The sequence below is a fragment of the Sphaerodactylus townsendi genome, linkage group LG16 (genome assembly GCF_021028975.2).
Source record: "Sphaerodactylus townsendi isolate TG3544 linkage group LG16, MPM_Stown_v2.3, whole genome shotgun sequence".
Classification (NCBI taxonomy): Eukaryota; Metazoa; Chordata; class Lepidosauria; order Squamata; family Sphaerodactylidae; genus Sphaerodactylus; species Sphaerodactylus townsendi.
In genome coordinates, this window is record NC_059440.1 from 11,488,954 (window position 1) to 11,516,930 (window position 27,977).

The 27,977-nt window shown below is 49.1% G+C and overlaps 1 protein-coding gene across 1 annotated transcript; it reads right to left on the minus strand.

The window, feature by feature from the left end:
• Positions 1-1,755: 1,755 nt before the first annotated feature.
• LOC125445514 (apoptosis-inducing factor 3-like) lies at positions 1,756-27,974 on the minus strand. Its single transcript, XM_048518597.1, has 20 exons — positions 27,936-27,974; positions 26,444-26,533; positions 25,531-25,646; positions 22,324-22,433; positions 21,783-21,892; positions 18,910-18,954; positions 18,220-18,301; positions 17,109-17,221; positions 16,791-16,877; positions 13,001-13,092; positions 12,405-12,535; positions 9,730-9,845; positions 8,059-8,130; positions 6,969-7,032; positions 4,941-5,017; positions 4,721-4,838; positions 2,981-3,079; positions 2,598-2,673; positions 1,989-2,093; positions 1,756-1,871 (listed from the first exon to the last, which is right to left on the minus strand). The coding sequence occupies exons 1-20, from the start codon at positions 27,972-27,974 to the stop codon at positions 1,769-1,771; spliced, it is 1,845 nt and encodes a 614-aa protein (XP_048374554.1). The 3' UTR covers positions 1,756-1,768.
• Positions 27,975-27,977: the final 3 nt, after the last annotated feature.

The window sequence follows — 27,977 nt, forward strand, 5'->3', positions numbered from 1 at the left end:
TGTGCATAGGAACGGTTGGTCCCACAGCTAACTAGAGGTGTAGCAGTTTTGAACTTGCAGCTGAAGGGGGCTTACGACCTGGTATAAGATGTCCATGTGGTTGCACTGAATGGTAACAGCGAGCACATTATAATTAATGTATTGTCGAAGGCTTTCACGGCCGGATTCAACTGGTCGTGGTGGGTTTTCCAGCCTGTGTGGCTGTGGTCTGGTAGATCTTGTTCCTAATGTTACTGTTATTCTGGACAATTCGGAAGATTACTATGTCGAACTGCACAAGGAGGCCATTGACATTTACAAACACCAAGACAACTTCAACAAGAAAGAAGAGACTCTGAGAATTAACAAAGCTTGGCTACCAGTACTTACAAACACCAGAATCGAAGGCCAAGAGCATGCAAATCCCACCTGCAATACAATACTATCAACCACACCTTTGCATAGCAAGTTCCACCCAAACACTTACTGATTTGTTCCCCTCCCTGCGACTTGGACAAGATATACCCCACTAAAACATTCCCTTCTCACTGGACACAGTGTATAACAGACTTGCCTCTGTGATACACCTCTGAAGATGCCAGCCACAGAGGCAGGTGAAACGTTAGCAACAAGATCCACCAGACCATGGCCACACAGCCCAGAAAACCCACCACAATATTGTACTTAAGTTCAGCATTCGTGTAAATGGAAAGTGGTCCCCAAAATACCAATCACGAACTTTTGATTTCAAAAGAGGGATCTTTGCCAATGATGGGATTAGTCCAAAGAAAGTTACAAGGGAGAATTATAAGACTTAAATGTGTCCCGGATGCCTGGAAACAACATAAAGCCAAGGCCCAGGTTGAATGCATGTGTCGAATCAGGAAATGTACCACCAAGTCTACAAATATGTTAACTGTAGTTAACTGGGTTCTACTGAGTTCTAGTATTATGGGAGAGGGCAGGACCCCCTTTCTGTATCTGCTTTCTCTATTCCAAACACAATTTTATGAACATCCATAATTTCTCCCCTCAGTGTTTTTTTGTTAGACTGAATGAACTGCTCCAGATTCTCCAGTCTTAATCAGTTTGATTGCTTTCTTCTGTACTTCCTTCAGCAATTTTTCCAGCTCTGTAATATCCTTTTAGTTACACAACCGAAACTGCACACAGAATTCCAAATGAAGATGCATCGTAGTTCTGGACAAACACTGGACGACACTACTAAAAAAATCTAGTAGCGGCTACGAGCACAGATGGCTTTGAGTGGGGGTTAGACAGATCCATGGGCCAGCAGTAGCTGCTAGTCATGGTGATTACAGGGAACCTCCATATTTGGAGGCGGTAAGCCTATAAATACCTGTGCCAGGAAGCAACGTCAGGGAAAGCCTCGACCTCTTGACCTTTCTGCTGTGCTTGCAAAGGACAGCAGACACATGAAGCTTCCTTATGTCGAAGCAGACTATCGGTCAATCAAGATCTATGTTGTCTACTCAGACTAATGCAGCCGTTCTCCAAGCTCTCAGTTACTCCCTGACCTTTTCCACTGGAGATGCCGGGGACCAAACTTGGGGCCTTTTGTACGGTAAATACAAGCTCTGTTACTGAGCCGCAACCTCTCCCCTCGTTAGGAGACACAGGCTGCTAGACTAAGTGGACCGCTGGTTGGGCTCTTCTGATGATGTTTTGAGTCAGGTCTTCTTAGCAGGGCTCTGTGAAGAGGGAATTCCCCCTTCCTCTCCCAGAGTGTTCACAAAAAGACAGCCAAGTCCTAGCTGGATTTAATAATTTATTGCAGCTCGGCAGGAGCTGTGGATGGTCCGTCTTCACCTTTGGCTCCTCCTCCACATGCAGCTCCTGCCCAGGAGTCAGTCTTGTCTGCAGGAAACATCCTGAAAAGAGGCAATTGCATGTGGAGTGTGGTTTATTGATGCTCCTAAGCAGGAGTATTTGTCTAGAAACTGGTGGGGGGAATAGCTATCAGCTACCGGGACAGATGTGTTACTTACTGTGCTTCTTGCTTGGAGATATTTCTCCCTGAAAGGAGGACTTCTGCCACCATGACCACCACGGGGTCAAAATTCAGGCTGGAAACAGCAGTCACCAGACCATCCCTGTGCGAGAAGAAGATCCCAGTGGGAGACCCAACCTTACCTGGGGGTCCTGTCTTCCCTTGGCTTGGTCTCCTGCCCTTCTCTGCTGTCGCCCATATTTAGAGATGGCTCTGGTTGGCATCTACATCCCAGTGGGAGACCCAACCTCACCTGGGGGTCCTGTCTTCCCTTGGCTTGGTCTCTTGCCCTGTCTCTGCTCTCTCCCACTATCCCAAAATGGCTTTGGTTAAGAACATAAGCAAGAGCCTGCTGGATCAGACCAGAGTCCATCTAGTCCAGCACTCTGCTACTCGCAGTGGCCCACCAGGTGCCTTTGGGAGCTCACATGCAGGATGTGAAAGCAAGGGCCTTCTGCTGCTGCTGCTCCCGAGCATCTGGTCTGCTCAGGCATTTGCCATCTCAGATCAAGGCGGATCAAGATTGGTAGCCATAGATCGACTCTATGTTGGCATCTACTCAGCAGTCTTTATCCACCCGATCCTTATAGTGAAATTCTTTACTCACCTGATGTAGAAGATGACAAACCTCTGTTGGTCCATGTTGCCCTTCACCACTATGTCTTTGTAGCCTTTTCCATAGCCTAAGCAACAAAAGGTGAGATCTCCTGATCCAGCTGTCTGGAAACTACCTGGGCGTCTGGGGTGAAGTTTTGCTACTGCCCCCTTTGTGCTCACAGTTGGCCAAGGCAAAAAAAAATGGGCTGTGCAGGTACTGGGCAGGGACAGCAGTTTGTTGCTCACCTAAGGGGGGTTGTTGTGTTGTGTGGCCTACAACAGCCTGCCCAGCTGTGCAAAGGGTCTGACGCCTGGGTCTCCCTTGGCACCTAGCCCCGCTCACTCACAGGAGGCTGCTATGCCAGATCCCAGCCCCTCCCCCCTCTTACTTACCTGCATATCGGAAGACACACTCAAGCAACTTGGTCCAGAAGAAAGGCACCGTGTGAAGCTTCTCCTGCCTCTGCAAGATGTTGAGGGCAGCCACATGCCCTGCGGGGGGAAGGAGGAGATAAGAAGAAGAAGAAGAGTTATGCAGGTGAGATTGCAAATGCCTTAACAGACCAGGTGCTCAGGAGCAACAGCCGCAGAAGGCCATTGCGTTCACATCCTGCATGTGAGATCCCAAAGGCACCTGGTGGGCCACTGTGAGTAGCAGAGAGCTGGACTAGGTGGACTATGGTCTGATCCAGCAGGCTAGTTCTTATGTTCTTAGATTTATATCTCCCCTTTCTCTCCTGTAAGGAGACTCAAAGGGGCTTACAAACTCCCTCCCCTCCCCCCCCCCACAACAAACACCCTGTGAGGAGGTGGGGCTGAGAGAGCTCTGAAGAACTGTGACTAGCCCAAGGTCACCCAGCTGGCGTGTGTTGGAGTGCACAAGCTAATCTAGTTCCCCAGATAAGCCCCACAGCTCAAGTGGCAGAGCGGGGAATCAAACCCAGTTCTCCAGATCAGAGTGCACCTGCTCTTAACCACTACACCACACTGGCTTTCTCCAAGAAGGCCAAGATGCAGAGATCACAGAGCTTTGGTTGGGCCTGCTGTCTCCTGGCCTGGCCTGTGGAAGACCCCTGAAGCAGCTTGGCCTCGACTCTGGCTAACGGTTGTGTGTGTGTCTGAGAAAAAAAACAACACATGAGCTCCCTCCTCAGAGCAGCAATTTCTGAAAGATCTGAAGTGGGGCTATTCCTGCACTGTAGCCACTGCTATGCTGCTGGTTGAGGCTCAGCTAAGGTCCAGTGGGGCGGCACCCGTCCAGAAGAAAAAGGGTCTTGGCTACTAGGAATGGGTGGGTGGGTGGGTGGAGAAGGAATGCCCTACTGCTGCCCTCCCTCTCCCCAGTTCTTCCTCCTGTAAGGAGGACACCCCAAAACCCCTTTCCTGACTTGGGGCTTTGAGCCCCATGGTATGTATTTACATTCCAGAGAGCCATCATAGTGTAGTGGTTAAGAGCAGGTGGGTTCTAATCTGGAGAACCGGGTTTGATTCCCCACTCCTCCACCTGAGTGGCAGAGGCTTAGCTGGTGAGACAGATGCGCTGCCACACTCCTACACTTCTGCTGGGTGACCTTGGGCTAGTCACAGTTCTTCAGAACTCTCTCAGCCCCACCTGCCTCACAAGGTGTCTGTTGTGGGAAGAGGAAGGGGCAGGAGCTTGTAAGCCACCTTGAGACTTTTTGCAGGAGAGAAAGGTGGGGTATAAATCCAAACTCTTCTTCTTCTTCTTCAAATACCAACCCTGCTTAGCTTCCAAATGTGGTGAGATCTGGCTGTAGCATCCTGGCTTACCTAATGCAGCCAGGCTGGAGCACCCTAAAAAATTCACTCACGAGAGTGGCTACAACTTGAATAAATGACAGCACGTGTGAATGTTCCATTGGATCCCGGTGGATTGCTGAGAGAGTCGCCAGGAGCTAGGGAGAGTACTGTTCCTATTTCAGCTCCCCCGCCCACACAAAGAATCCTGCTTCCTTTTTCACTTCCACCTCCAGTCTTTGGAAGTGTTACCAAATAGTTAACTCCTGCGTTCTCAAGCTCAGCTTTGCACAATGAGGACTAGGAACCTGCCTCTTACAGCCACCCCACCCCAGCCAAGTACTTCCCCAAACCCAGAAGAGAGGGGCTCGTTACCGTGTGCTTGGGCAACCTGCCAGTGGTGGATGGGGGCGTGCTTCCAATCAAACAAGGCCACAGGAAATGAGACAGCATCTCCAGCAGCAAAGACGTCAGGAACTTTTGTCCGCATGAACTGGAGAGGGGGGGGGGGAGCGTGTGATCAGAGAAGAAGTTTGGGGGCCGACCTCCGGTGCAGGGCATCTCCCCCCACCCCCGCCACCAACCTCAACCTTACCAGATCCACAAGAACGGAGCCATCCTTGTCCAGCTCGATGGCGCTGCCCTGAAGGAAGCGGGTGTTGGGGGTCACCCCTGTGGGGAAGGAGAAGATAAAAATGATGAGCCAGACCTGGCAGGCAGGCAGGCAGGCAGGTGGCGCCATGTTCTTTGGTTGTGTGCTCCTGCATTGCAGGGGTTGGACTTGATGGCCCTTGGGGGTCTCTTCCAACTCTATGATTCTGAAGAGCCCTGAAAGGGGAAGGTTAATAGCCAGGCCAGGCCTGGCAAAGCAAACAGACAGTTTTGTCACCAAAGGGAGGGTGACAAACGATAGTACATGGGTAGATTGTGAGGGGAGTGAGGTTGGGTTTTGCTGGCACTCCCCCCCCCCAAGCCTCCACTCAGTATTTACTCATCAGTGTCCCAAATGCTCTCCTCCCCCCCCCCTATTTTGCTTCTAAGGTAGTTTGCCAGATTCCAGGTAGGATTTTGGGATCCCCCCAGAATTACAGCTCATCTCAGATTACCGAGATCAGTTCCCCTCGAGAAAATGGATGCTTTGAAGGGTGGACATTGTACCCCACTGAGGTCCCTGCCCTCCGCAGGCTCCATCTTCAAATCTCTGCCAGTTTCCCAACCCGGAAGCGGCAACCCTATACCAGTGATGGTGAACCTTTTCGAGACCGAGTGCCCAAATTGCAACCTAAAACCCATTTACTTATCGCAAAGTGCCAACACAGCAATTTAACCTGAATGCTGAGGTTTAGTTTAGAAAAAAGGGTTGGCTCCGAGGCATGCCTTACTCGGGAGTAAGCTTCGTGGTAGTCGGTGGCTTTGCTTTGAAGCAACCATGCAACTCTTCCAATAGGTGAATCACGACCCTAGGAGGGTTTACTCAGAAGCAAGCCCCATTGCCAGCAACCGAGCTTACTCCCAGGTAAAGGATCACACTTTTCTTCTTTGCATGAAAATCAGTGGGGTTTAACAGCGCTTAACAGGGTTACCTACACTGCTTCTCCAAAATTAGGTCTTAGGTTTAATGCTAATAATTGAGCCCAGAGGCCCAGGCCAGCCTAGATGTGTGTGTGTGGGGTGTGACTCTGTTTGTGCGTGCCCACAGAGGGGGCTCTGAGTGTCACCTCTGGCACCCGTGCCATAGGTTCGCCACCACTGCCCTATACTCTCATTCCCTGCAAGTAGCCAGAAGGGGATCAGCTGACCCTTGTCTAGGGTGGTGGTGGGGGAAACACAGTTGACCCAGGGATGCTGTAACCTCATATGCAGTTATGAGCAGTGGGAGGGCATGCCTCTGGGGAGGCACCAACGCTCCGTCAGGTTGAAGGACTCGGTGTGATCAGTCCTGTTTCTCTTCCCATAGATGTCTCCCAAGGACTGGCATTTCGGCCACCTCCGTTTGTATTAATGGCGCCCCCATGTGGTCAGACCACACAATGCCAGTGGGAACTTACCCTTGTGCAAGCGCAATTCTGGTGTGGTCCCCTCTAGCTGAAACAGACTTTGGTCGTAGGGGGGAAAAATTACTCCCTATTGGTCACTTTCTCAGCCCTTTCAGAAACTTAATAAATAAAATCCTCCTATTCTTTTAGGGCGAGCATAAAGCACAGGCCTGTCGAACTTGGGTCACATTAAAAGAAGGCAAGAATCACTAGCAAATGCAATAATGGTAGGAAAAGAGATGGGTTGATTCTATAAACAGGAGATGGACTGATTTGATAAAGGAAGCCTAATTTTGCCAGGCCTGACAAAGCCTGTCCCTGATAGGTCATTTTGGAGAACATTGATTCATAGGGTTGCCATGAATGGAAACTTGACGGCACTTAATACACACACAAGCCTTGGGTGGGCAGCTATGGTACCTGGGCTGTGACGAGCGTAAGGTCACCCAGCTGGCGTGTGTTGGAGTGCACAGGCTAATCTGGTTCCCCAGATAAGCCCCCACAGCTCAAGTGGCAGAGCGGGGAATCAAACCCGGTCTTGTCTGGGCCCCCTCCTCTGAATCCCCAAACCCTCCACCATGTCTTACCTATTCCTATCACCACGACGTCTGCTAAGAGCATGTGTCCATCGTCTAAGAGGACGTGGGTAACCTGGAAGGAGGGGAGGGGGGGAAGACATCATAAACAGATTGCTAGCTCTCCCATGGTTCCGTCTACTCTGCCCGCTCTCCCATAGTCCCATCGATGCCAATCTCCAGGTGGGGCCTGCAGATCCCAGAATTACAGCTGACCTCTAGACTACAGAGAACTGTCCCCCCGGAGAAAACAGCTGATTTGGAGGGTCCACGTTATGGTGTTATCTTTGTGTCAAGCCCCTGACCTGCAGATCAATATACAACTCTAAATTGCAAATCAGAAGCTTCCATAGACAGACTAAAGAAGCCAGTTCTAAAGAACTGACTTCGGCTACAATCTTTTATCCCCAAGATTCCCCCTCCCCCCCCTTTCACACCCCACATCAAAGGCGAAGCAAAACAAGACAGGAATGTTTCAGTCCTTAGGTCTCAAGGCCGGCGTAAAGAGAGCGCCAGGAGCCAGGACTTGGATGCACTTAGTTTGTTACATGCTCCAAATCCAAGGAATGTGGGAAACGGAAAGTATAGTACAGATGGGAGGCCCATTAAGAGGGAGAAGGTGAAGAGTTTGGATTTATATCCCCCCATTTCTCTCCTGTAGGAGACTCAAAGGGGCTGACAATCTCCTTGCCCTTCCCCATCCACAACAAACACCCTGTGAGGTAGGTGGGGCTGAGAGAGCTCCGAGAAGCTGTGACTAGCCCAAGGTCACCCAGCTGGCATGTGTTGGAGTGCACAGACTAACCTGGTCCCCCAGGTAAGCCTCCACAGCTCAAGCGGCAGAGCGGGGAATCAAACCCGGTTCTCCTGATTAGAGTGTACCTGCTCTTAACCACTACGACGCAGAACACAGGGCCCTTTTGATGTCCGGAAGACTCTTCCTGACACCCTGCTCAGGTCCCTCCCATCCCACCCCCAGTTATTCAATAATTTCCCAATGCATTTCCTAGCTCAGAGGCATGCCTCTTTGTTCTGTTCATTGCCAAGGCAGCAGACATTCTGAACTGGCTGAGATGAGGCTCAGCCGGAGAGACTTACAGACCTTCCCATGTTCGCCCCTCAGCTCAGCAACTTCTGTCTTCAACGAGAACAGGACCCCCTGTTCGTGGAGCATCTGGATGGAAAAGGAGAGTTTTACTCAAAGCATTCCCTTTACTCAGAGGTGGGATCCAGCAGTTTCTCCCAGGTTCCCGAGAGCAGGTTACTAATTATTTGTGTGTGCTGAGAGGGGGTTACTAATTGGGGATTTTGCCACGTGATTTTTGCCTTAGTTACGCCCCTCCTCTCAGCAGTAGCATGCAGAACTTGAAGCAGTCTAGCAGGAGGTGCACCGGCGTGCATGGCCGCCTGCGCCTGCGTGCATTTGTTTCCCACCCAAGGACCGGCACAGCGGCCGCGTCCTTTACCACAGCCCTGCCCAGGAATGCCCCGCCCCCGGAATGCCCGGCCACGCCCCTGTCGTGCCCAGCCCCATTGGCGCTATGCCACAGTTTGACTCCCACCACCATGGGAACCTGTTACTAAAATTTTTGGATCCCACCACTGCCTGTACTGTACACCCAATCCTGGTAGGGCACCTTAACCTAAAATATGTAGGAGGTTTGTACAAGCAGGTGGAGTCTGACCATTCCTTCCCTCGAAGCAGCTGTGGCCCTGGAAGGCCTTGGGTAAGTTGGTGCTTCCTGGCTGAGGAGGGAATGGGCCAGGTCTTAAAGAAGGTTCTGAAGCTTTGGGTGATGGTGTCACAAGCTAGTCCCGGGATACTGAGGTCTCTAGTGTAGAGCCTGAAGGCAATGTGGAGCCAGAGTTGGCTCCTCGTGAGGAAATGTAGACTGCAGAGCCAGCTTCAAGTTCTTCCCTGAAAGCCAAGGCTGAGCCTGATGTTATGCAGGCTGGCGTAGCTACCACGGGGAAGGGGGGGTGCGCGTCGCACCAGGCGTGCACCTGGGGGCAGCAAAAATGTATTTTTGATATTTTTAATGTTTTTACTTTGTCGGCCGGCAGGGGGTGCAGTTTTTAGGATAGCAGCACCAAAATTTCAGGATATCATACGGCAATACTCCTGCTGATACCAGCCACATTTGGTGAAGTTTGGTTTGGGGGGTCCAAAGTTATGGACCCCCAAAGAAGGTGCCCCCATCTCCCATTGTTTCCAATGGGAGCTAATAGTAGATGGGGCTACCCTTTTGAGGGTCCATAACTTTGGACCCCCTTAACCAAACTTCACCAAACCTGGGAGGTATAATCAGGAGAGTCTCCTAAAAATACCCTGAACTTTTTAAGCTGCTAGCCTAAAAACTCCACCCCCCGCAGGCCAAAAACAAAAAACCACTAAAAATACAAAAACCCCATAAACGAACATGGGGGGAGGAAAACTCCAATTTTGCACCAGGCTCAATTTCTCCTAGCTACACCTCTGCATGCAGCTGTGAAAACTGTCTGCTAAAGAGGATGTTAATATTTAGGGAAGTGAGATTTTTGGACGTTCAAGTATTCCTCCCAGCAAGTATTCCTCCCCCGTGGGCCCAGGGAACTGCTAGAGCAGAGCAGGGGTGTCCAATTCTGGCCCTCCAGATGTTCATGGACTACAATTCCCATCAGCTGAGGAGAAATTGTAGTCCATAGTCCATGAACTCTGTGGGCCAGAGTTGGACACCCCCGTGCTAGAGGCTGTGACCTGCACCCATTTGTCCTCGTCCACTGGGCTTCCTACCTTCATGGCGACCTCTCCAACCTCCGGTCCCAGTGATTCCTTGTATGCAGACTCCAACTTCTCTATTATGTGGATGCTGAGAGCTTTAGTGGATAGGGAGGAAGCCAGCTCCATGCCTGCAAGCAGAGGACAGCGATGTTCTTGCGTGATGGCAAAGTACTTCCTCTCTCCCAAGCAAGAGGGCCAACATGGCTAGGAACTGGGCAAGCAAGAGGGCCAACACGGCTAGGAACTGGGCAAGGAGAACTGGGCAAGCAAGAGGGCCAACATGGCTAGAAACTGGGCAAGGAGAACTGGGCAAGCAAGAGGGCCAACATGGCTAGGAACTGGGCAAGGAGAACTGGGCAAGCAAGAGGGCCAACACGGCTAGGAACTGGGCAAGGAGAACTGGGCAAGCAAGAGGGCCAACACGGCTAGGAACTGGGCAAGGAGAACTGGGCAAGCAAGAGGGCCAGCACGGCTAGGAACTGGGCAAGGAGAACTGGGCGCTAAGAGGGCTAAATACCGCTGTGAACTGGGCAAGGAGAACTGCGCAAGCAAGAGGGCTGTGCACGGCTAGGAACTGGGCAAGGAGAACTGGCCAAGCAAGAGGGCCAACACGGCTAGGAACTGGGAAAGGAGAACTAAGTAAGCAAGAGGCTGTGCATCAATGGCTAGGAACTGGGCAAGGAGAACTGGGCAAGCAAGAGGGCCAGCACGGCTAGGAACTGGGCAAGGAGAACTGGGCAAGCAAGAGGGCCAACACGGCTAGGAACTGGGCAAGGAGAACTGGGCAAGCAAGAGGGCCAGCACGGCTAGGAACTGGGCAAGGAGAACTGGGCAAGCAAGAGGACCAGCACGGCTAGGAACTGGGCAAGGAGAACTGGGCAAGCAAGAGGGCCAGCACGGCTAGGAACTGGGCAAGGAGAACTGGGCAAGCAAGAGGGCCAACACGGCTAGGAACTGGGCAAGGAGAACTGGGCAAGCAAGAGGGCCAACACGGCTAGGAACTGGGCAAGGAGAACTGGGCGGCAAGAGGCTGTGCACGGCTAGGAACTGGGCAAGGAGTAACTGGGCAAGCAAGAGGGCTTCAAAGTACGGCTAGGAACTGGGCAAGGAGAACTGGGCAAGCAAGAGGGCCAGCACGGCAGGGAACTGGGGCAAGGAGAACTGGGTAAGCAAGAGGGCCAGCACGTGCTGGTGGGGAACTTCGGGGCAAGGAGAACTGGGCAAGCAAGAGGGCTAAATCACCGGCCAGGAACTGCGAAAGGAGAACTGAGCAAGCAAGAGGGCCAACACGGCCAGGGAACTCAGCAAGCGGCGAACCAAGGGCAAGCAAGAGGGCCAGCACGGCTAGGAACTGGGCAAGGAGAACTGGGCAAGCAAGAGGGCCAACACGGCTAGGAACTGGGCAAGGAGAACTGGGCAAGCAAGAGGGCCAACACGGCTAGGAACTGGGCAAGGAGAACTGGGCAAGCAAGAGGGCCAACAAGGCTAGGAATTGGGCAAGGAGAACTGGGCAAGCAAGAGGGCCAGCAGGCTAGGAACTGGGCAAGGAGAACTGGGCAAGCAAGAGGGCAAAATGTAAAGTGATGCACATAGGGGCAAAAAATCCAAACTTCACATACACGCTCAGTGCTCAGTGCTATCAGTCACAGACCAGGAAAGGGATTTAGGCGTCTTAGTTGATAGTTCCATGGGAATGTCAACTCAATGCATGGCAGCTGTAAAAAAGGCAAACTCTATGCTGGGGATCATTAGAAAAGGAATTGATAATAAAACTGCAAAGATTGTCATGCCCTTATATAAAGCAGTGGTGCGACCGCACTTGGAGTACTGTGTCCAGTTCTTGTCGCCGCATCTCAAAAAGGATATTGAGGAGATAGAAAAAGTGCAGAGAAGGGCAACAAGGATGATTGAGGGACTGGAGCACCTTCCTATGAGTAGAGGTGGGCTGCCAGCGTTTGGGACCTCTTTTAGTTTGGAGAGGAGGCGGGCTGAGGGGGGATATGGGATTGAAGTCTACAAAATTATGCATGGGGTAGAAAATGTTGACAGAGAGAAATTTTTCTCTCTTTCTCACAATACTAGAACCAGGGGGCATTCCAGTATTGAAAATGCTGGGGAAGAATTAGGACTCAATAAAAAGGAAACACCTTCTTCACGCCAACGCATGCAGATTGGTGTTTGGAATATGCTGCCACACAGGAGGTGGTGATGGCCACTCAACCTGATAGCTCTCTTTAAAAGGGCTTCTGGACAGGATTTATGGAGGGAGAAGTCAGATTTATGTGGCTACCTCCAATCTTGATCCTCCTTGATCTGGAGATTGCTAATGTGCTCTTAATAACAGACCAGGTGCTCGGGAGCAACAGCCGCAGAAGGCCATTGCGTTCACATCCTACATGTGAGCTCCCAAAGGCACCTGGTGGGCCACTGCGAGTAGCAGAGAGCTGGACTAGATGGACTTTGGTCTGATCCAGCTGGCTTGTTCTTATGTTCTTATGTTCTTATGAGGGCCAGCATGGCTAGGAACTGGGCAAGCACGTTCTCTGCTGCCTGCTTGCCAACCCCGTGTGCCTCGCGGAGGACGGAACAAGATAGAATTCCAACCAAGACTTTCCCAGGGAAGGAACTCTACTGAGTACCAGCAGCCCCTTCACTCCCCCTCCCCACCACCAAGTTTCCTTTCCTACCAATGAACGATGCGCCGACAATCACGACCCTCTTGCCGAATGCCAACTGCAGGATCCTGTTTGCATCTTCTGGCGTCTGGAGGTAACACACGTTCCGGAGGTTGGCACCGGGAACCCTGAGGCGCTTGGGGCTGGCAAAAGAGGGCTTGGCTGGATGGGTGTGCTTGAGCATTAAGGGGCTGCCTTCTTTCTGGGATGGAAGCCTGACCTCCCCAGAATTGTCCACATGGGCTTCTTCACCATTGGCCTTCCCAGGGGCATGTGACCGGGGAGACCAACAAGCACACAGCCTGCTCTGTGTATGGGAAAAAGGGAGTGGAGCCCAGACTCAATCTGGGCTCCACCTTCTGCACTGACTGTCCCTCTCAGCCCCATCCGTTTGTTGCTCCCTTGAGCCTTTGGCCCAAGTGGTACCTGGTCCCTTTCTATAGCAGGGGAGCTGAGGAAGGAAGTGAATGCCAGTACTGGGTAGTGAATGGCACAGATGGGCTGGGAGCCCTGTGGCACAATTTGTCCTTTGGCAGAGACCGAAGGCCACCTTGAATCCCTTCCTGGGTTTTTTTGTGGGGGGGAGGGGGGGAAGAAGCATCACTTACTCACTCCCTGTAGCAATCAGCAGGCTGTCGTAAGCCTGACTGGACCCATCACCGAAATAAGTCGTCTTGTTGGGCAGGTCCACAGAAACCACCTGCAGCCACACAAACAATAACAACAAGAGTTGGATTTATATCCCCCCTTTCTCTCCTGTAAGGAGGTTCAAAGGGGGTTCCCCTCTCACAACAAACACCCTGTGAGGTGGGTGGGGCTGAGGGACCTCAGAAGAACTGTGACTAGCCCAAGGTCACCCAGCTGGCATGGGTTGGAGTGCACAAGCTCATCTAGTTCACCAGATAAGCCTCCGCAGCTCAAGTGGCAGAGCGAGGAATCAAACCCGGTTCTCCACATTAGAGTGCACCTGCTCTTAACCACAACACCCAGAAGCAGAGATCACATCTGAGAAGAAGCTTTGGCTGAGCCTGCATAGACCGGCCCAGGGAAGACCCCTGAAGCAACTTGGCCTTGACTCTGGCTAACGGTTGTGTGTGTGTCTGAGAAAAAAAAACCCACACGAGCTCCCTCCACAGAGCAGCAATTTCTGAAAGAGTGGGGAATCAAACCTGGATCCTCCAGATTAGAGTGCACCTGCTCCTAGCAGAGAGCGGCCCCGAACAGATCGATGGGCATGTTGTTCCGAGACAGATTTTTGACCAGAATTCTGAACAGTTTGGAGACCAGGAATCAGAAGTACCCCCAAGCTATGAAGGTGCTCCTTTTGAGCATGGGGGCGGGGGGCAGGGAGACAACCCTCTCTGGGACAGCCTGACTCCTCTGTCCTTTGTCACTTACCTCCAGTTACCTACAAAGGATTTTCCACAGACTCACTAGATTCAGCAGTTAAGGAGAAGTGAGAACTGCTTGTTGTCTGCCGGCTGGTGACTGACACCTTACTCCAAATCCCCTGATGATTTCATGTTGATCTTGAACAACACGGGAGACAGGGGGGAACTTTGAAGGATCCTACAGTGCAGGGGTTGCCAACCTTTTTTCACTTGTGTGCTGTTTGGCAACTCATTTCCCTAAAATTGTACCCCCATAATAGCACACACATAACTTTTCTGCGTACCCCCAAATGCTCTAGCACAGTGATTCCCAACCAGGGTTCCGTAGCACGTCTCAGGGGTACCCTGACAATGCTACCGCCTGCCCCGCCCCACCGGAATCAAATGGATTTTGAAGGGGCGGGGGGTGGGGGGCGTTTGGAAACCTCATAGACTTCCTTTAAACAACACTGAAAAACAGCATTGTTTTATTTGCCTAAATTCGGTGTGGATTGGGGGGGGGGGGTAGATTTAAAGGGAGCTCTCCCTTTAAATCCCCCCAAATTTACCGCCATCGGTAATTTTGATAGATGCTGCATTTTAATGGGGGTCGATTTTAACTTATAGAGCCATACTTAATAACTATTTAAAATTTTTGATTTTATTTGTGCTCTATCTATTTGTTTGTTCGCCGCCCTGAGCCCTTCGGGGGAGGGCGGTTTATAAATATAATAAATAATAATAATAATAAAAATAATAAAATCCATGCCGAATTTAGGCAAACAAATAACACGGCTGTCAGTGCTGCTTTCCTCCTCTCCCCCTGCTTGCCACTCCCCCCACCTACAGGCCAAAAAAGGAAAAAAACCCTAAAAAATGCAAAAAAAAAATCAAATGAACCTCAAGGGTACCCTGAGATATGAAGAGTGAGGTCAAGGGTACCGCAACGTCGAAAAGGTTGGGAAACACTGCTCTAGCACATACCCCTGGGGGAACACGTATCCCAGGTTGGAAAGCACTGCTATAGTTAACTACCACAGGGCCAAGCAGCAGCCTCTTAGCAACACCTTCTGATTTGTGGAATAAGAGTGAAATCAGAGGAGCTTGGCTAACCTCCCTGCTCCCAACTCAGCCTCTCCAGAAGGAAGAACAGGAGTTTGGATTTATACCCCACCTTTTCTCAACTGTAAAGGGTTGACAAACTCCTTCCCTCCTCCTTCCCTGAGGAAAGTGGGGCTGAGAGAATTCTGAAGAATTCTGTGACTAGCCCAAGGTCTCCCAGTAGGTTTCATGTGTAGGAGTGGGGAAACAAATATGTTGCTCATGTGGAGGTGTTGAGGATTCAAACCTGGTTTTCCCGGTTAGAGTTCACCTTCTCTTAGTCACTACACCACCCTGGTTGGTGCTATCACCATGACTGATGGTATCAAATGCTCCACAGAGGTCCAGGAGAATCAACAAGGATGCACTCCTTGGGTCACTCTCTCAGTGTCTGGGAGACCAAGGCCGTTCATTTCCATTCAGATCCCAAGTGTGAACCCAGATTGAACTGGATCTAGATAATCCATCTCTTGCAAAATTGCCCGAAGTTATGTGGTCACCACCCACTCAAGCCCCTTGCCCAAAAATGGAATGTTGGCCACCAGGTAATAGTTGTTTAGGCCAATGGAGTCCAGGATACCTTATCTCAACCACCTCCTCTTTCAAGGCAGCTGGAATGATATCCTCCCATGGAGAAGTGGTTATTACCTCTGGGACTCACCCAACCACATCACACCCACCTTGATATCAGCAGCTGCCAAAGACAAGGGTGGAGTCTAGACATGGTGGGCTGCACACTTCTAAGCAACTTCTCCATCGGGCCTCACCAGCTAAAACTCATCCATATGGGTAGGGCTGGATGGTTTTCCAATGTCATACTGGGAATGAACTGCACGAACTACAAAATCTAATTTACCAGGGATGCAGAAACATTTTTATCAGCAAGATGCATTGCAGAAGCATCATGCTGTTAATTATCAGGAGAGGGGGGGGGGGGAAATGTCCTGTTCTTTTACTACAGTCTTGTTGTATAGAAATGGGCAGCTACCAGTTTTCAAAGCAGGCGGATAAAGAAGAAGAAATGGATTTATACCCCACTTTTCTCAGCTGCAAGGAGTCTCAACGTGGCTTACAAACTCCTTTCCCTTCCTCTCCCCACAATAGACACCTTGTGAGCTACGTGGGGCTGAGAGAGTTCCGAAGAACTATGACTAGCCAAAGGTCACCCAGAAGGCTTAATGTGTAGGAGTGGGGAAACAAATGTGGTTCACCAGGTTAGGAGTCCATTACTCATGTAGAGGAGTGGGGAATCAAACCCGTTTCTCCAGATTAGAGTCCACCTGCTCTTAACCACTACACCACGCTGGGAAAAGACACCTCATTAAGCCTCTATTAAAGGACAAGAGATTCATCCCTCTGGCAGTCAGCCTTTTACCTGGGGAAAGTTGACAGGTTAGAAACAGCAACAGCAACAGTTAGTCTTTCAATGCAACTCTACATTACTGTCAACTCTCTTCCCAAACAAACTCCTTTGGGATTGTATTGTCGAAGGCTTTCACTGCCAGAATCACTGGGGTGTTGTGTGGTTTCCGGGCTGCATGGCTGTGTTCTAGTAGCATTTTCTCCTGACGTTTCACCTGCATCTGTGGCTGGCATCTTCAGAGAATCTCCTTTCCCTTCCTCCCCCCGCAACAAACACCCTGTGAGGTAAGTGGGACTGAGAGAGCTCCGAAGAACTGTGACTAGCCCAAGGTCACCCAGCTGGTGTGTGTTGGAGTGCACAAGCGGCAGAGTGGGGAATCAAACCCAGTTCTACAGGTTAGAGTGCACCTGCTCTTAACCACCACACCACAGAAAGCTGACAGACTGTCAAAGGGCAAGTGGTTCCCTATTGGCTGCCTGTTTCGGGGTGGGCAGGGTCATGCATACGATCCTCCTGCCTGCCCGTCTCCAGCATCGTCCCCTTGTCGCAAAGCTCAACACTCACCTCTTTCTCCTTCCAGACTTCTATATCGTGAGTGTCCAAGAAACTCTGAGGCCGCAGGTAAAGGCTCTCTGCCTTGGCTGCCATGTCCTGCAAGTGGGAAAGACGTCCATTTTATGCCCGGAAAAATCATGGTTCAGAACAAGCAGAGAAGCCTCAGGGAAGAAGACTTCTTTGGCCCATGTGAAGCGCTGCGGCACCTGAGATGAGCTGGCAGGCTCAGGAGGATGTGGAGAGGAGAGCAAGAATCATTCATCGCACGCCTGCATGGGCAAGGCTCCTGACCCACCCACCCTCTGGCCAAGGGTCGCCCTGCTGGACCTTGCTGAGCTTTGTCTTGTCAAAGGGCAGGTGTTCTCCCTTCGTCACCATGACGATCCTGCCCGTGAAGCCTTCCTGGCGAAGGGTCTCAGCGCAGACCAGTGCTGCCGGCCCTAAGAGGGAAGAGGAAGAAGAAGAAGAGTTTGGATGTATATCCCCCCTTTCTCTCCTGCAGGAGACTCAAAGGGGCTTACAATCTCCTTGCCCTTCCCCCCTCACAACTAACACCCTGTGAGGTAGGTGGGGCTGAGAGAGCTCCGAGAAGCTGTGACTAGCCCAAGGTCACCCAGCTGGCGTGTGGGGGAGTGTACAGACTAATCTGAATTCCCCAGATAAGCCTCCACAGCTCAGGCGGCAGAGCTGGGAATCAAACCTGGTTCCTCCAGATTAGATACATGAGCTCTTAACCTCCTACGCCACTGCTGCTCTGGGCAGCTTACAGAAATATAAAACACGGCATGACAATAAGATGTTACCGTAAATTAATAATAAGAAGCCCTAAGTTAAAATCTTAACTGATGGCGGCCATCACAACAACATCATATAGTAGCCTATAATATGCACATAAGGGGTGTTGTGGGTTTTACGGGTTGTATGGCCGTGTCCCAGTAGCATTTTCTCTTGACTTCTTGCCTGCATCTGTGGCTGGCATCTTCAGAGGGTCCTCTGAAGATGCCAGCCATAGATGCAGGCGAAACATCAGGAGAGAATGCTACTAGAACACGGCTCTACAACCCGGAAAACCCACAACACCCTAGTGTTTCCGGCCGTGAAAGCCTTCGACAATAAATATGCATGCATGTCTTCGCTTCTCGGCTGGTCTTCATAGTTCCCCTAAATGGCCTTGTCCAAGATAGGGGTGAAACCAGAACCCAAAAGGAAAAGGGGAGAAGATCCAATTTGTCCTTCATGGGACAAGTTGACGGATGACAATTGACAGCTGGGAGGCCAGAGGATGGACAACAGGTGGCCTCGACCAAAAGCCCCGTGGAACATCTGTCTTGCAGGCCCTGCGGAATTGATTAACACCCTGCAGTGGATTTGGTAGGCAGATGCTGGAACAGCAGCGGCTTCAGACTAAAGAGGGGAAGTTCTGGTATCTGGACCTCACCTGCTCCCAGAAGCAGAACCATCTTCCTGGTAACTGGGTTTCGCCGGCTCATAGGCTTCACCAAGCCTATGCTTGCGAGGTCCTATGGGAAGGAAAGAAAGGCAAGTACAACGCCATCCCAGGCCAGGGGAGTTAAGCACATGCAAAGAGCCCTGACAGATCAGACCAGTGATCCATCACGTCCAGCATCCTGTCTCCAATTACGCTGGCGTTAGTGTGAAGTTGGGTTGCCAGGTCCCCCTTGATCACCAGCAAGGGGTGGGGTAGTAGGGTTGCCAGTTCCAGGTTAGGGACCTCCTGGAGGTTTGGGTGTCAAGTCTGTGGTGTACAGGGACCTCAGTGAGGGACAATGCCAAAGAGTCCACCCTCCAAAGCACAGGTGTCAAACTCACGGCCCTCCAGATGTTCATGAACTACAGTTCCCATCAGCCCTTGCCAGTATAGCCAATGCTCATGTTGGGAGGGACTGATGGGAATTGTAGTTCATGGACATCTGGAGGGCCACGAGTTTGACACCCCTGCTCCAAAGCGTCCATTTGCTCCATGGGAACTGCTCTGTGTGGCCTGGAGGTGAGCTGTAATTCCAGGGGATCCCCAAGTCCCACCTGGAGGCTGGCATCCCTATCCTGTTGACTTGTCCTGCCACCATCTCCCCGCCAGTGAGAAAGCACGTCTTAGAGAGGTCCATACCTTCCTGCTGGCAGTCACGAACACCTTCCCATCTTCTATCGTCACCTGCAAAGAACAAACTGTTCAAGGGGAAGGGGGATTTCTCAGAATTTCCCCATTTTCATGCCCTCCCTCCACATTTCTGTGGTTCCTGCTTGCTCCCCCGCCCCCAGGTAACTCTTCTGCCTTTGGTTGCACTAGCTCTTTGGCCCCTTCCACACATGCAGAATAATGCGCTTTCAATCCACTTTCAATCCACTTTGAGTATGTCCCATAAATGGATACATTTCTCTTGGGCTCGTTCTGCACCTGCAGAATAATGCGTTTTCAACCCACGTTCAAGGCACTTTGCAGCTGGATTTGACAGTGCGGAATAGCAAAATCCACTTTCAAGCAATTGCGAAAGTGGATTGAATGTGCATTATTCTGCAAGTGCGGAAGGGGCCTTTGTTTCAGCAGCCCGGGTCTCTCTCAGAGATGAAGTTCTTTGTCAAGGTACAGCACACTCTTGGGACACTCTTTAACGAACTAATTTATACACCAGCTGCAGGGTGAGCTTCAGCCAGCCAAGACGTAAGGCAAGAATGTATTTTATCTCCCCGTCTCTTTAATTTATATGCAGAACGCGTAAGGATAGCTGGATCAGATTTAGAGGAAGGTGGAGTGGAAACCAGTGGAGAAAGCATCAGCAGTTTGAGAAATACCACATCACTAGCGGGAGATAATGAAAGCACTAAAGCAGACAGATTACAGCAGAAAGTACCAAAGCATGATTACAGCTGAACATCAAGAAGATAAAAATAATGACTAATGGGGAATTACGCAATTGAAAGGCTGAATATGATGAAACTGAAATAGAGATTTAGTGTTCCTTGGCTCACTCATTGGCTGAAAGAGAGACTGTAACCAAGAAATCAGAAGGAGGCTGGGACCGGACAGGGCAGCCTTGAAGGACTTAGAAAAGTTTCTTAAGTATAAGAATGTGTTGCTGGCAGCCAAGATCGAGTTAATTCATGCCATAATGTTCCTTATTATTGTGTATAGGTATGAAAGTTGGATGATGAAGAAAGATGCCAGGAAGAAAGGTGATTACCTTGAAATGCGGTGGTGTTGGAAGAGAGTTTCACAGATATCGTGTACCACCAAAAGACAAATCATGAGTTCTAGATCAAATCAAGCCTGAACTCTCCCTGAAAGCTACAAACAATTAAACTGAGCCTATTGTGCTTTGGTTACATTATGAGAAGCACTGGGGAAGACAATAACGGCGGGAAAAGTTGAAGGCGACAGGAAAAGAGACAGATTGCCTCAATCCAGGAAGCCACAAGTCTCAGTTTGCCAGACCTGAGCAAGGAGAAAGCAGATTCCAATTATTTCACTTCAGCAGAGCTAAGTCAAGTGCAGCAGCCAGTCACAGTCTATCTGAATACTATGGACGGTGCCCAGAGAGACCTGAGGATGGCAGCACCATGGACAGCACACATGGGCATCTGCAGAACCTGTTCAGCCAGAAGGGGCTGCAATGCTCAGGCATTCCAACAGAGCAATTGTGAGCATACCACCTTTGAAATGTGTTTGTCAATCAGTCAATCAATCAATCAATCAATCAATCAAAATAACAATCAATCATTCAATCAATCAGCCTTTATTGGTATACAGTGTGGATTAAAACAGATAAATATAAAAAATAGGATGAAAAAAGACAACTCTTAAACATATATTGCCAAAAACTTCATTGGATGCTTACCAAAGAAGGATTTGAACAAGCTGGCAAGATGGCTGCATGCTATCTCTGCCTCTTTCCTATCCTAAATGTACTTCCTAATAAACGTTTGCCTTTTGCCCTTTTAATCAGTGTGTTAGCTGCTCCTCTGTGTGGTAAAATCCAACCATATTTACAAATGTTTACATGCAGGAGGATTAAATTCTTGATACAGGAGGTTTTCAAATTGTGGATTAAAGGGGCTATTCAGAAAGTCATTGATGTTAATGTTGGGTTTCATGTGAGGTATTTTCTAATAGACCAGGGGTCTGCAACCTGCGGCTCTCCAGATGTTCATGAACCACAATTCCCATCAGCCCCTGCCACCATGGCCAATTGGCCATGGTGGCAGGGGCTGATGGGATTTGTAGTCCCTGAACTTCTGGAGAGCCGCAGGTTGCAGACCCCTGTAATAGACCATCATGCTGGTGGACTGCAGATCGGACATAAGCCATCCTTTTGGGTGGTGTAAGTCCACTGCAGCCCATAGAGGCTTCTGGGCAGCAGAGAGACTTTTGCACTTTGCAAGCCACCCACGCCACTGGGAAGTCTCTATGGGAGCAGGGTTTGGCACTGCACTGGCACCACTGCCTGCTGCCTCCCATTTGGATGGGGCGGCCCAACACCTGTTTCTACAACTCTGCCCATCAGACCAGCAGGAAATGCTGAGGTTTCAGTATGGAAACACGTATTATCCTTCAGGTTCGCTGCAGTGCCTGTGCTCTTTATCAAGTGTGTGGCTGCCATGGTGGCCCGTCTTAGTCTCAAAGGATGCACACCTTGTCCATTTTTGAATTGTTGGCTTTTCAGTGATATGTCTGAGAAACCTCTAGCTGCTCTTCTTCAGCTAGCCGTAAATATTCCAGAGAGCAGAAGAGCCGTTGGTTTTTACACCCTGCTTTTCTCCACCATAAGGAGTCTCAAAGCATCTTACAATTACCATCCAATCTCCCACCCACAACAGGCACCTTTTGAGATAGGTGGCGTAGAGAGAGTTCTGAGAGAACTGTGACAGGTCCAAGGTCACCCAGCAGGCTGCAGGTGTAGGAGTGGGGGATCTAACATTGGTCTCCAGATCAGAGACCGCTCCTCTAAACTACTACATAGGCCAGTAAGCTGGATCTCCACTCACCTGAAAAACAGGAATACAATCCAGAGTGGGGTACTCTTCAATGTCACCGGTTTTGGTGCTGAAGCAGGAACCGTGCCAGGGACAGCGTAACCGACCATTTTTCAAATAACCTGAAATTCAGAAGGAGATGCTGACATGGTTTCGGGAAGGTGGCAGTTGGCCAGGGGATGGTCATGAAGGTTAAAAGTAGCTCCACCATTTAATCCATAATGCTTTTCACCCCATCCTCTTGAACATGCAAATGGCTGTCAGTTTGGGTGCCCTCTGTATACCCCTCCTGAAATGTTGATTCTCCCCACCTGAAGCATGGAAAACAAGGGCCGACAGCAACCTCTTGTCCATGTCATCTCCAGGAGTCAACCGCAGGGTAGAATTTGCACCTGAATGGTTCTCTCAGATGGCAGGCCAACCCTTTCCCTGGCAAGAAACTCTCCCAGATCAGCAGCAGCTGTCAGTGCTGCAGGTTCTAATTTGCCTGTGTCAATAGAAAGAGGCTAGTCCCTCTTCCTTTCCCCCTGTGTAAGGCTACTGGCCAGCTTGCCTTTGCAGAGAGGTGCTCCAGCATGAGGACACGTGCTTCCCATTGCACGGATCTGCAACTGCTCCCTCACCAGCAGCACTGGGTAGCCGGCAACTTCCACTTCTCGCATCCTGCAACCAAAAGATGGACACTGCTACACTGACCCAGTCTCTGCTTCCCACAATAAATGTGGTGCCTCTTTCTTTTGGGGAGGCTCTTGAGTAATTTTGTCCATGGCAGACACAGGGACTAGGTGGGTTTTGTTGCATTCAGGAGCTTTTGAGCATACTGCTGAACTGCCAGGTTTTTTTATATACTCATAAAAATCTGACAGGTTATGGGCCCAGGTTACAGGAAACTCAGACTAAACTACACTACCCAAAGAGTTAAATTTGTCTCCAGTGATCTCCCAGTGAGTAGGTCTGCTGATGTGTAATTCATTTGAAAAAAGGACTGAGTTACATTGAGCTGTGAGTGTGTGCTTACATTACTAGAATCAGTAAAATCATGTAGGTGAACAATGGCAAGCTCAGAAACACTGGATGGAAGACAAACTGGAAATCTCATCATCAAACAACTTTTCCTCAGGGACAACCAGATTAAAGTTCACACTGGTTGTGGAGGGATGGGATGATCTGCTTACAAAGGACCCACCCCTTTCACTAATGATGATGCTCAGCACACAGCCTGGATGAAATGAAATGAGAAAGCCAAAAACTTCATTGCTTTCACAGTGAGAAATGAATTTCTGTCTGCTATCAAAGATACTGAAATAGCCAAGCAGATGTATTCCACACAACAAATCCTCTCACCTTGTCAGTCCTTAGTCAATTTAAAATATTATGAGAGGAAATGTTTTAGAAGCCATGTGAGCAAACTGACCGATTTATTTTCCCAGTTGAGAATGCTGGATCAAAGCAAGGTGAAGATGGCAAGCTAAGTGTTTTATTTTCAAATCTGCCACTGGCTTATGCAAATGTAATTAGTCACTTAGAAAGGCAGACCATGCTGCTGTTTCTAAAAGCAGCTACTGAAATATTATCAGAAGTTAAAAGGAGAAGAGCTCAAATTCAAAATGCAAAGTGTTTTTCTGAAGAATTTGCTCATAAATTAACAGTGAAAGAGTGGTTGTTTCTCCCCTCCCCCCCAATGAAACAATTTTACCACTTGAAGCCAGAAAAAAAGGCAGACCATTGTTGCCAATGCAATGGCACTAAAGGGGCCATTTTGAAACTGGAGACAAAGAGTGCTTTCATGCCAAAGGCCAACTGATTGCTTCTGCCCATCGCTTCCGTTGTGACTAATTTGGCCACAAGGTGGCAACATGTTCTTACAAACTGAGACAGCAAGCTCAGAAAGGCAACAAGAAATTTCTGAAAGAAATAATTGTAGATCAAATTCCAGGCATGAAAGAAATCATTTTTAACTACCCATCAAGCAACAATATACATGAGATTTATGAATTTATTATAGATTCGGGGGCATTTTTTCATGAATGCAACACAAAGGGGTCCTTTATTGAATTGAAAGTTATTCCCAAAGTGTCTGGAAAATAGGGTATGTTTTGTTGAAGTGCAGAAGGGGGATGAAATAGTTCACTGCAGGTTTATCAAACAGCAAAATGCATGATTTTCTATTGAAAGGATGTACTGTGTATTCAAGAATTTATCAGCAATCCGATTTCTGAGTCCAAACTGGATGTTGATGGCCCGGAATTAAGTGTTAAGAATGGACAGTGTACTCTTTCACAGAATGGGGAAACTTTATGTGATCGCTATTAGATCGCCAACACCTTTAAAGAAGAGGCTGAAGAAGGCACCCAGGCAATGCATTAGGAAACAGACTTGACGAATAATGTGACAGGAGGAAATAAAGCTTGCTTGATCATGCAACCTTTCTACACATGCAGAATAATGCACTTTCAATCCACTTTCACAGTTGTTTGCAAGTGGATTTTGCTATTCTGCACAGCAAAATCCAGCTGCAAAGTGCCTTGAAAGTGGATTGAAAATGCATTCTTCTGCATGTGCAGAATGAGCCCAAGAGAAATGTATCCATTTATGAGACATACTCATTTTTACACGTTTAAGGAGATACACATACAAGATTTGATTCAAGTTATTGATCTGATTGAATGTGACTTAGATACTAATTGTATCTGTTGTATTAAATTCAAGGCAGTTAATAGACCATTACTGAAGCAGAGTGACAGAAGAATGAAAGAAACACTGGATCTGAAACACAGTGACATCTGTGGCTCACTACCAATGCCTACCATTGGAAGCTTCAAGTATTTTTAACTTTTCTTGTTGATTTTTTTAAGATATGTTTTTTTCTCCTGCTCAGTGAGAAGTCACAGATGCTCGACAAGCTGAAAGACTACATAGCCTTTGCTACCAACAGATTTGTGAGGAAACAAAAGATTCTGTGCACAAACCATGGAGGATAATACATATCCAATGATATAGTGGTTTCTGGGAGAACATGGTATTGGGCATCAGACTATAGTTCCTTACAGTCCTTCACAAAATGGCATGGGTCAGAGGAAGAACCATATACTGTTGGATATGGTAAGATTTGCGTCCACCCGTGGTGTATCTACCTAGGGAACAAGGGGTACCCCTTGTCCCGGGTGCCACTCTTCTGGTCACGTGGGGGGGAAGCAAAATTGGCCACCCCATGGCCAGGAATTCCTGCTGCCTCATGGTTTTCGCATGCCCTCAACCCTTGTGTGTGGCGAGGTGGCAGGATTTCCTGCTGCCTCTGAGCGCTCAACCCCACCCATGTCACCATGGACATGGGCAAGGTCTAGGGTGCCTGACTGACTGACTGACTGACTGACTGACTGACTGACTGACTGACTGACTGACTGACTGACTCCCTCCCTCCCTCCCTCCCTCCCTCCCTCCCTCCCTCCCCACTCCCAACTGGGCTCCCAGCCAGCAGTCCCTTCTGAGCTCCCCTCTGGGCAGGCTAGAAGAGACTGCAGTCCCAGGCCTCAGAGACCTGCTTCTATAAGCACTGAGGCCGGGGGTGGGGCTTGGGGAACCAGAAGTCCCACCCCTTCCTGCTCCCTAAGCCCCACTCCCAGCCTCAGTGCTTATAAAAGCAGGTCTTCGAGGCCAGAGGCTGCAGTCTCTTCTGGCCTGCCCGGAGGGGAAGTCAGAAGGGACTGCTGGCTGGGAGCCCAGCTGGGAGGGGGGAGGAGTCGGGCACCCTAGACCTTGCCCATGTCCATGGCAACATGGTGGGGTTGGGGTGAGGTTGAGGGCGTGGGCGCTCGTTATCTTCAAGCACCCTCGCCTTTGCTCATGTGTCATCAACATGGGCAGGGGCGAGAGCACCTGGCAGTGGAGCCTGGGGGGTGTCTGGAGACAATTTACCCCTGGTATGCCTCTGGTGCTCACTGATGCATCTCTCCCAAACAAACTGTGCAGAGAATGTATCATGATAGCCACATACATACAAAACAGACTACCAATGAAAACTACAAACGCTACACCATATGGACTATGGAATGACCAGCAACCTATTATGCTCCATTTGCATGAACTCCAAAAAAGCAAAAGGTCTAAGATAGATGATAAGGCTGCAGAAGGGATGATGGTAGGATGTTGTTGTATAGCAATGAATTAGCAGAGTAAATAATAGCGCAGAGATGCAAGTGAATTTACCCTAAATATATGAACAGCAAACTCTATCCCTGCAAGTGCTCAGCCAGGTGTCTGCGCAGTCTATATGTGCCTGTGTGTCTGTCTCTCCTCTTTTTCTGGAAGAAGAAACAAGGATATCTTTCTTGAAGCTCATATGATTCTAGTCATGTGACTTCAACAGTTAACTCTTGCTTCACTGAACGAAGCAGGCACTGCTAAGGTCATAGGACTTTAGATCCAAGTACTGACAAGATCAGCGACACCAGAGAGGTTTATTTAAAAAAAGCCTGAAAGCTCCAGTCTCGGAAGGGTGTGTGTGGTCAATGAAACAGCCAGATTGCATATCCTGGTGCTGCCTGCCTTAAGGAAGATAAAGCTGAGAAACCTGAAACGGTCCTGCTTGAGGGAGCAACGTGTGGCAATCAACCAGAGGAACCCACAACCGAGAGACACCACAGAGAGCGAAGTGAGACAATCCACACACTCACCCAAAAGTATTCCAGCCAAGTGACTATCCTATCTTGCAAGAATGGTGGATATACCTGAGCCAGCATCCTGGGATGAAATATCCCAGTTGCCTTCACAAGAAGCACAGAAATAGAAGCAAGCTGAAAGAGAGGAGCTTGAAGCTCTACACAAGAACAAATCATGGACTTTAATAGAACTGCCTCCAAATAGGAAGGCTTGTAAATGAGCCTCCAAAATAAACCATGATGCAGAAAGGGAGATCCAATGCTACAGATTAATATTAGTAGCTACAAAACCAGATAAAATTAATAGCGAAGGAATACGGAAATGTGGAGAAGTCTTTGATGAAACATTTTCACCAGTAGTTAAACATACAACAGTAGCAACACTCCTAAGCGTCACTGCTACTAGAGGAATGCAAGCTTAGCTCCTTGATGTGGAGACTGCATTCCTGCATGAGAACTAGAAGGGTTCATCTACACTCAGCAACCTCACCGTTTTATTCAGAAACACAAAGAGGAATTTGCATGCAAACTACAGAAGAGCACCTGTGGACTCAAACAAGCAGTTAGAGCTTGGAATACAAAACTGAATGAAATGCTATTTCAAGGGAAGTGAATGAGATCCTTGCCTATAGACTTATATATTTGCTTATGTTGATGACTTGATGGTAGCATATGAAAATCCAGATGACAGACAAGAAATAGTGAATCATCTAAACAAACAAACTGAAGTCAAGCAACTATGAATAATCACACATTACCTAAGCATCAAAGTACAGAGGGAAGAAAATGAATTTTTTCTTATCAATTAAGAGCAAAAGATCAAAGAAACTGATAACATTTCTGAGAGTGAGAGAAGCCAACTTAGCAGCAACTCCCTGGATGTGGGTTATGTAAAGCATCAAGGCAACCCACAAGAACAGTTTGTAGACAATGTATATCATGAAGCATTGGATAAGCATCTTTAAATTAGCTCAGTGACTATACCAGATATTAGCTCAGCAATGGGCTTGCTATGTAGAAGAATTGCAACACCTGCCAAGAAAGACTGGAATGCTATTAAGAGTCTTCTGAGGTACCTGAAGGGCACTTCTTACTATAAGCTTAACTTGCCAGTTAATGAAAACCCTAAGGTTGCAGTAGACATGGACAGGAAAGAAGTTATGAAAGGAAGAGAATCCACCAAGATCACTTTTTTTTTATGGAGGAGGGCCATAAGCTGGTTAAGTAAGAAACAGTATATAATGGCATTATTCAGCGCAGGGTTGTCAAGAAATACAGTGGCTAAGTCAGCTACTGGGAGATGGAGGCGGATTCCGCATTGGCAATAATCAGCACCCCTGGAACAGTAAAAACACTGTTCCAGGAAACTGTTTGCATGGCCACTTTCTCTGCAGTGAGACAGCGCCATGCTTTTTTTGGGGAAACAGCATTTTCCTACCGGCACCATGGGAACGGCACCGGCTTGGAGGCGCCGCTTTCTGGTGCCTCCAGTTTTCCCCACACTCACCTTCTCTCCCGAAGGAGCTTGGCAGGTATGGGGAGGCATGCC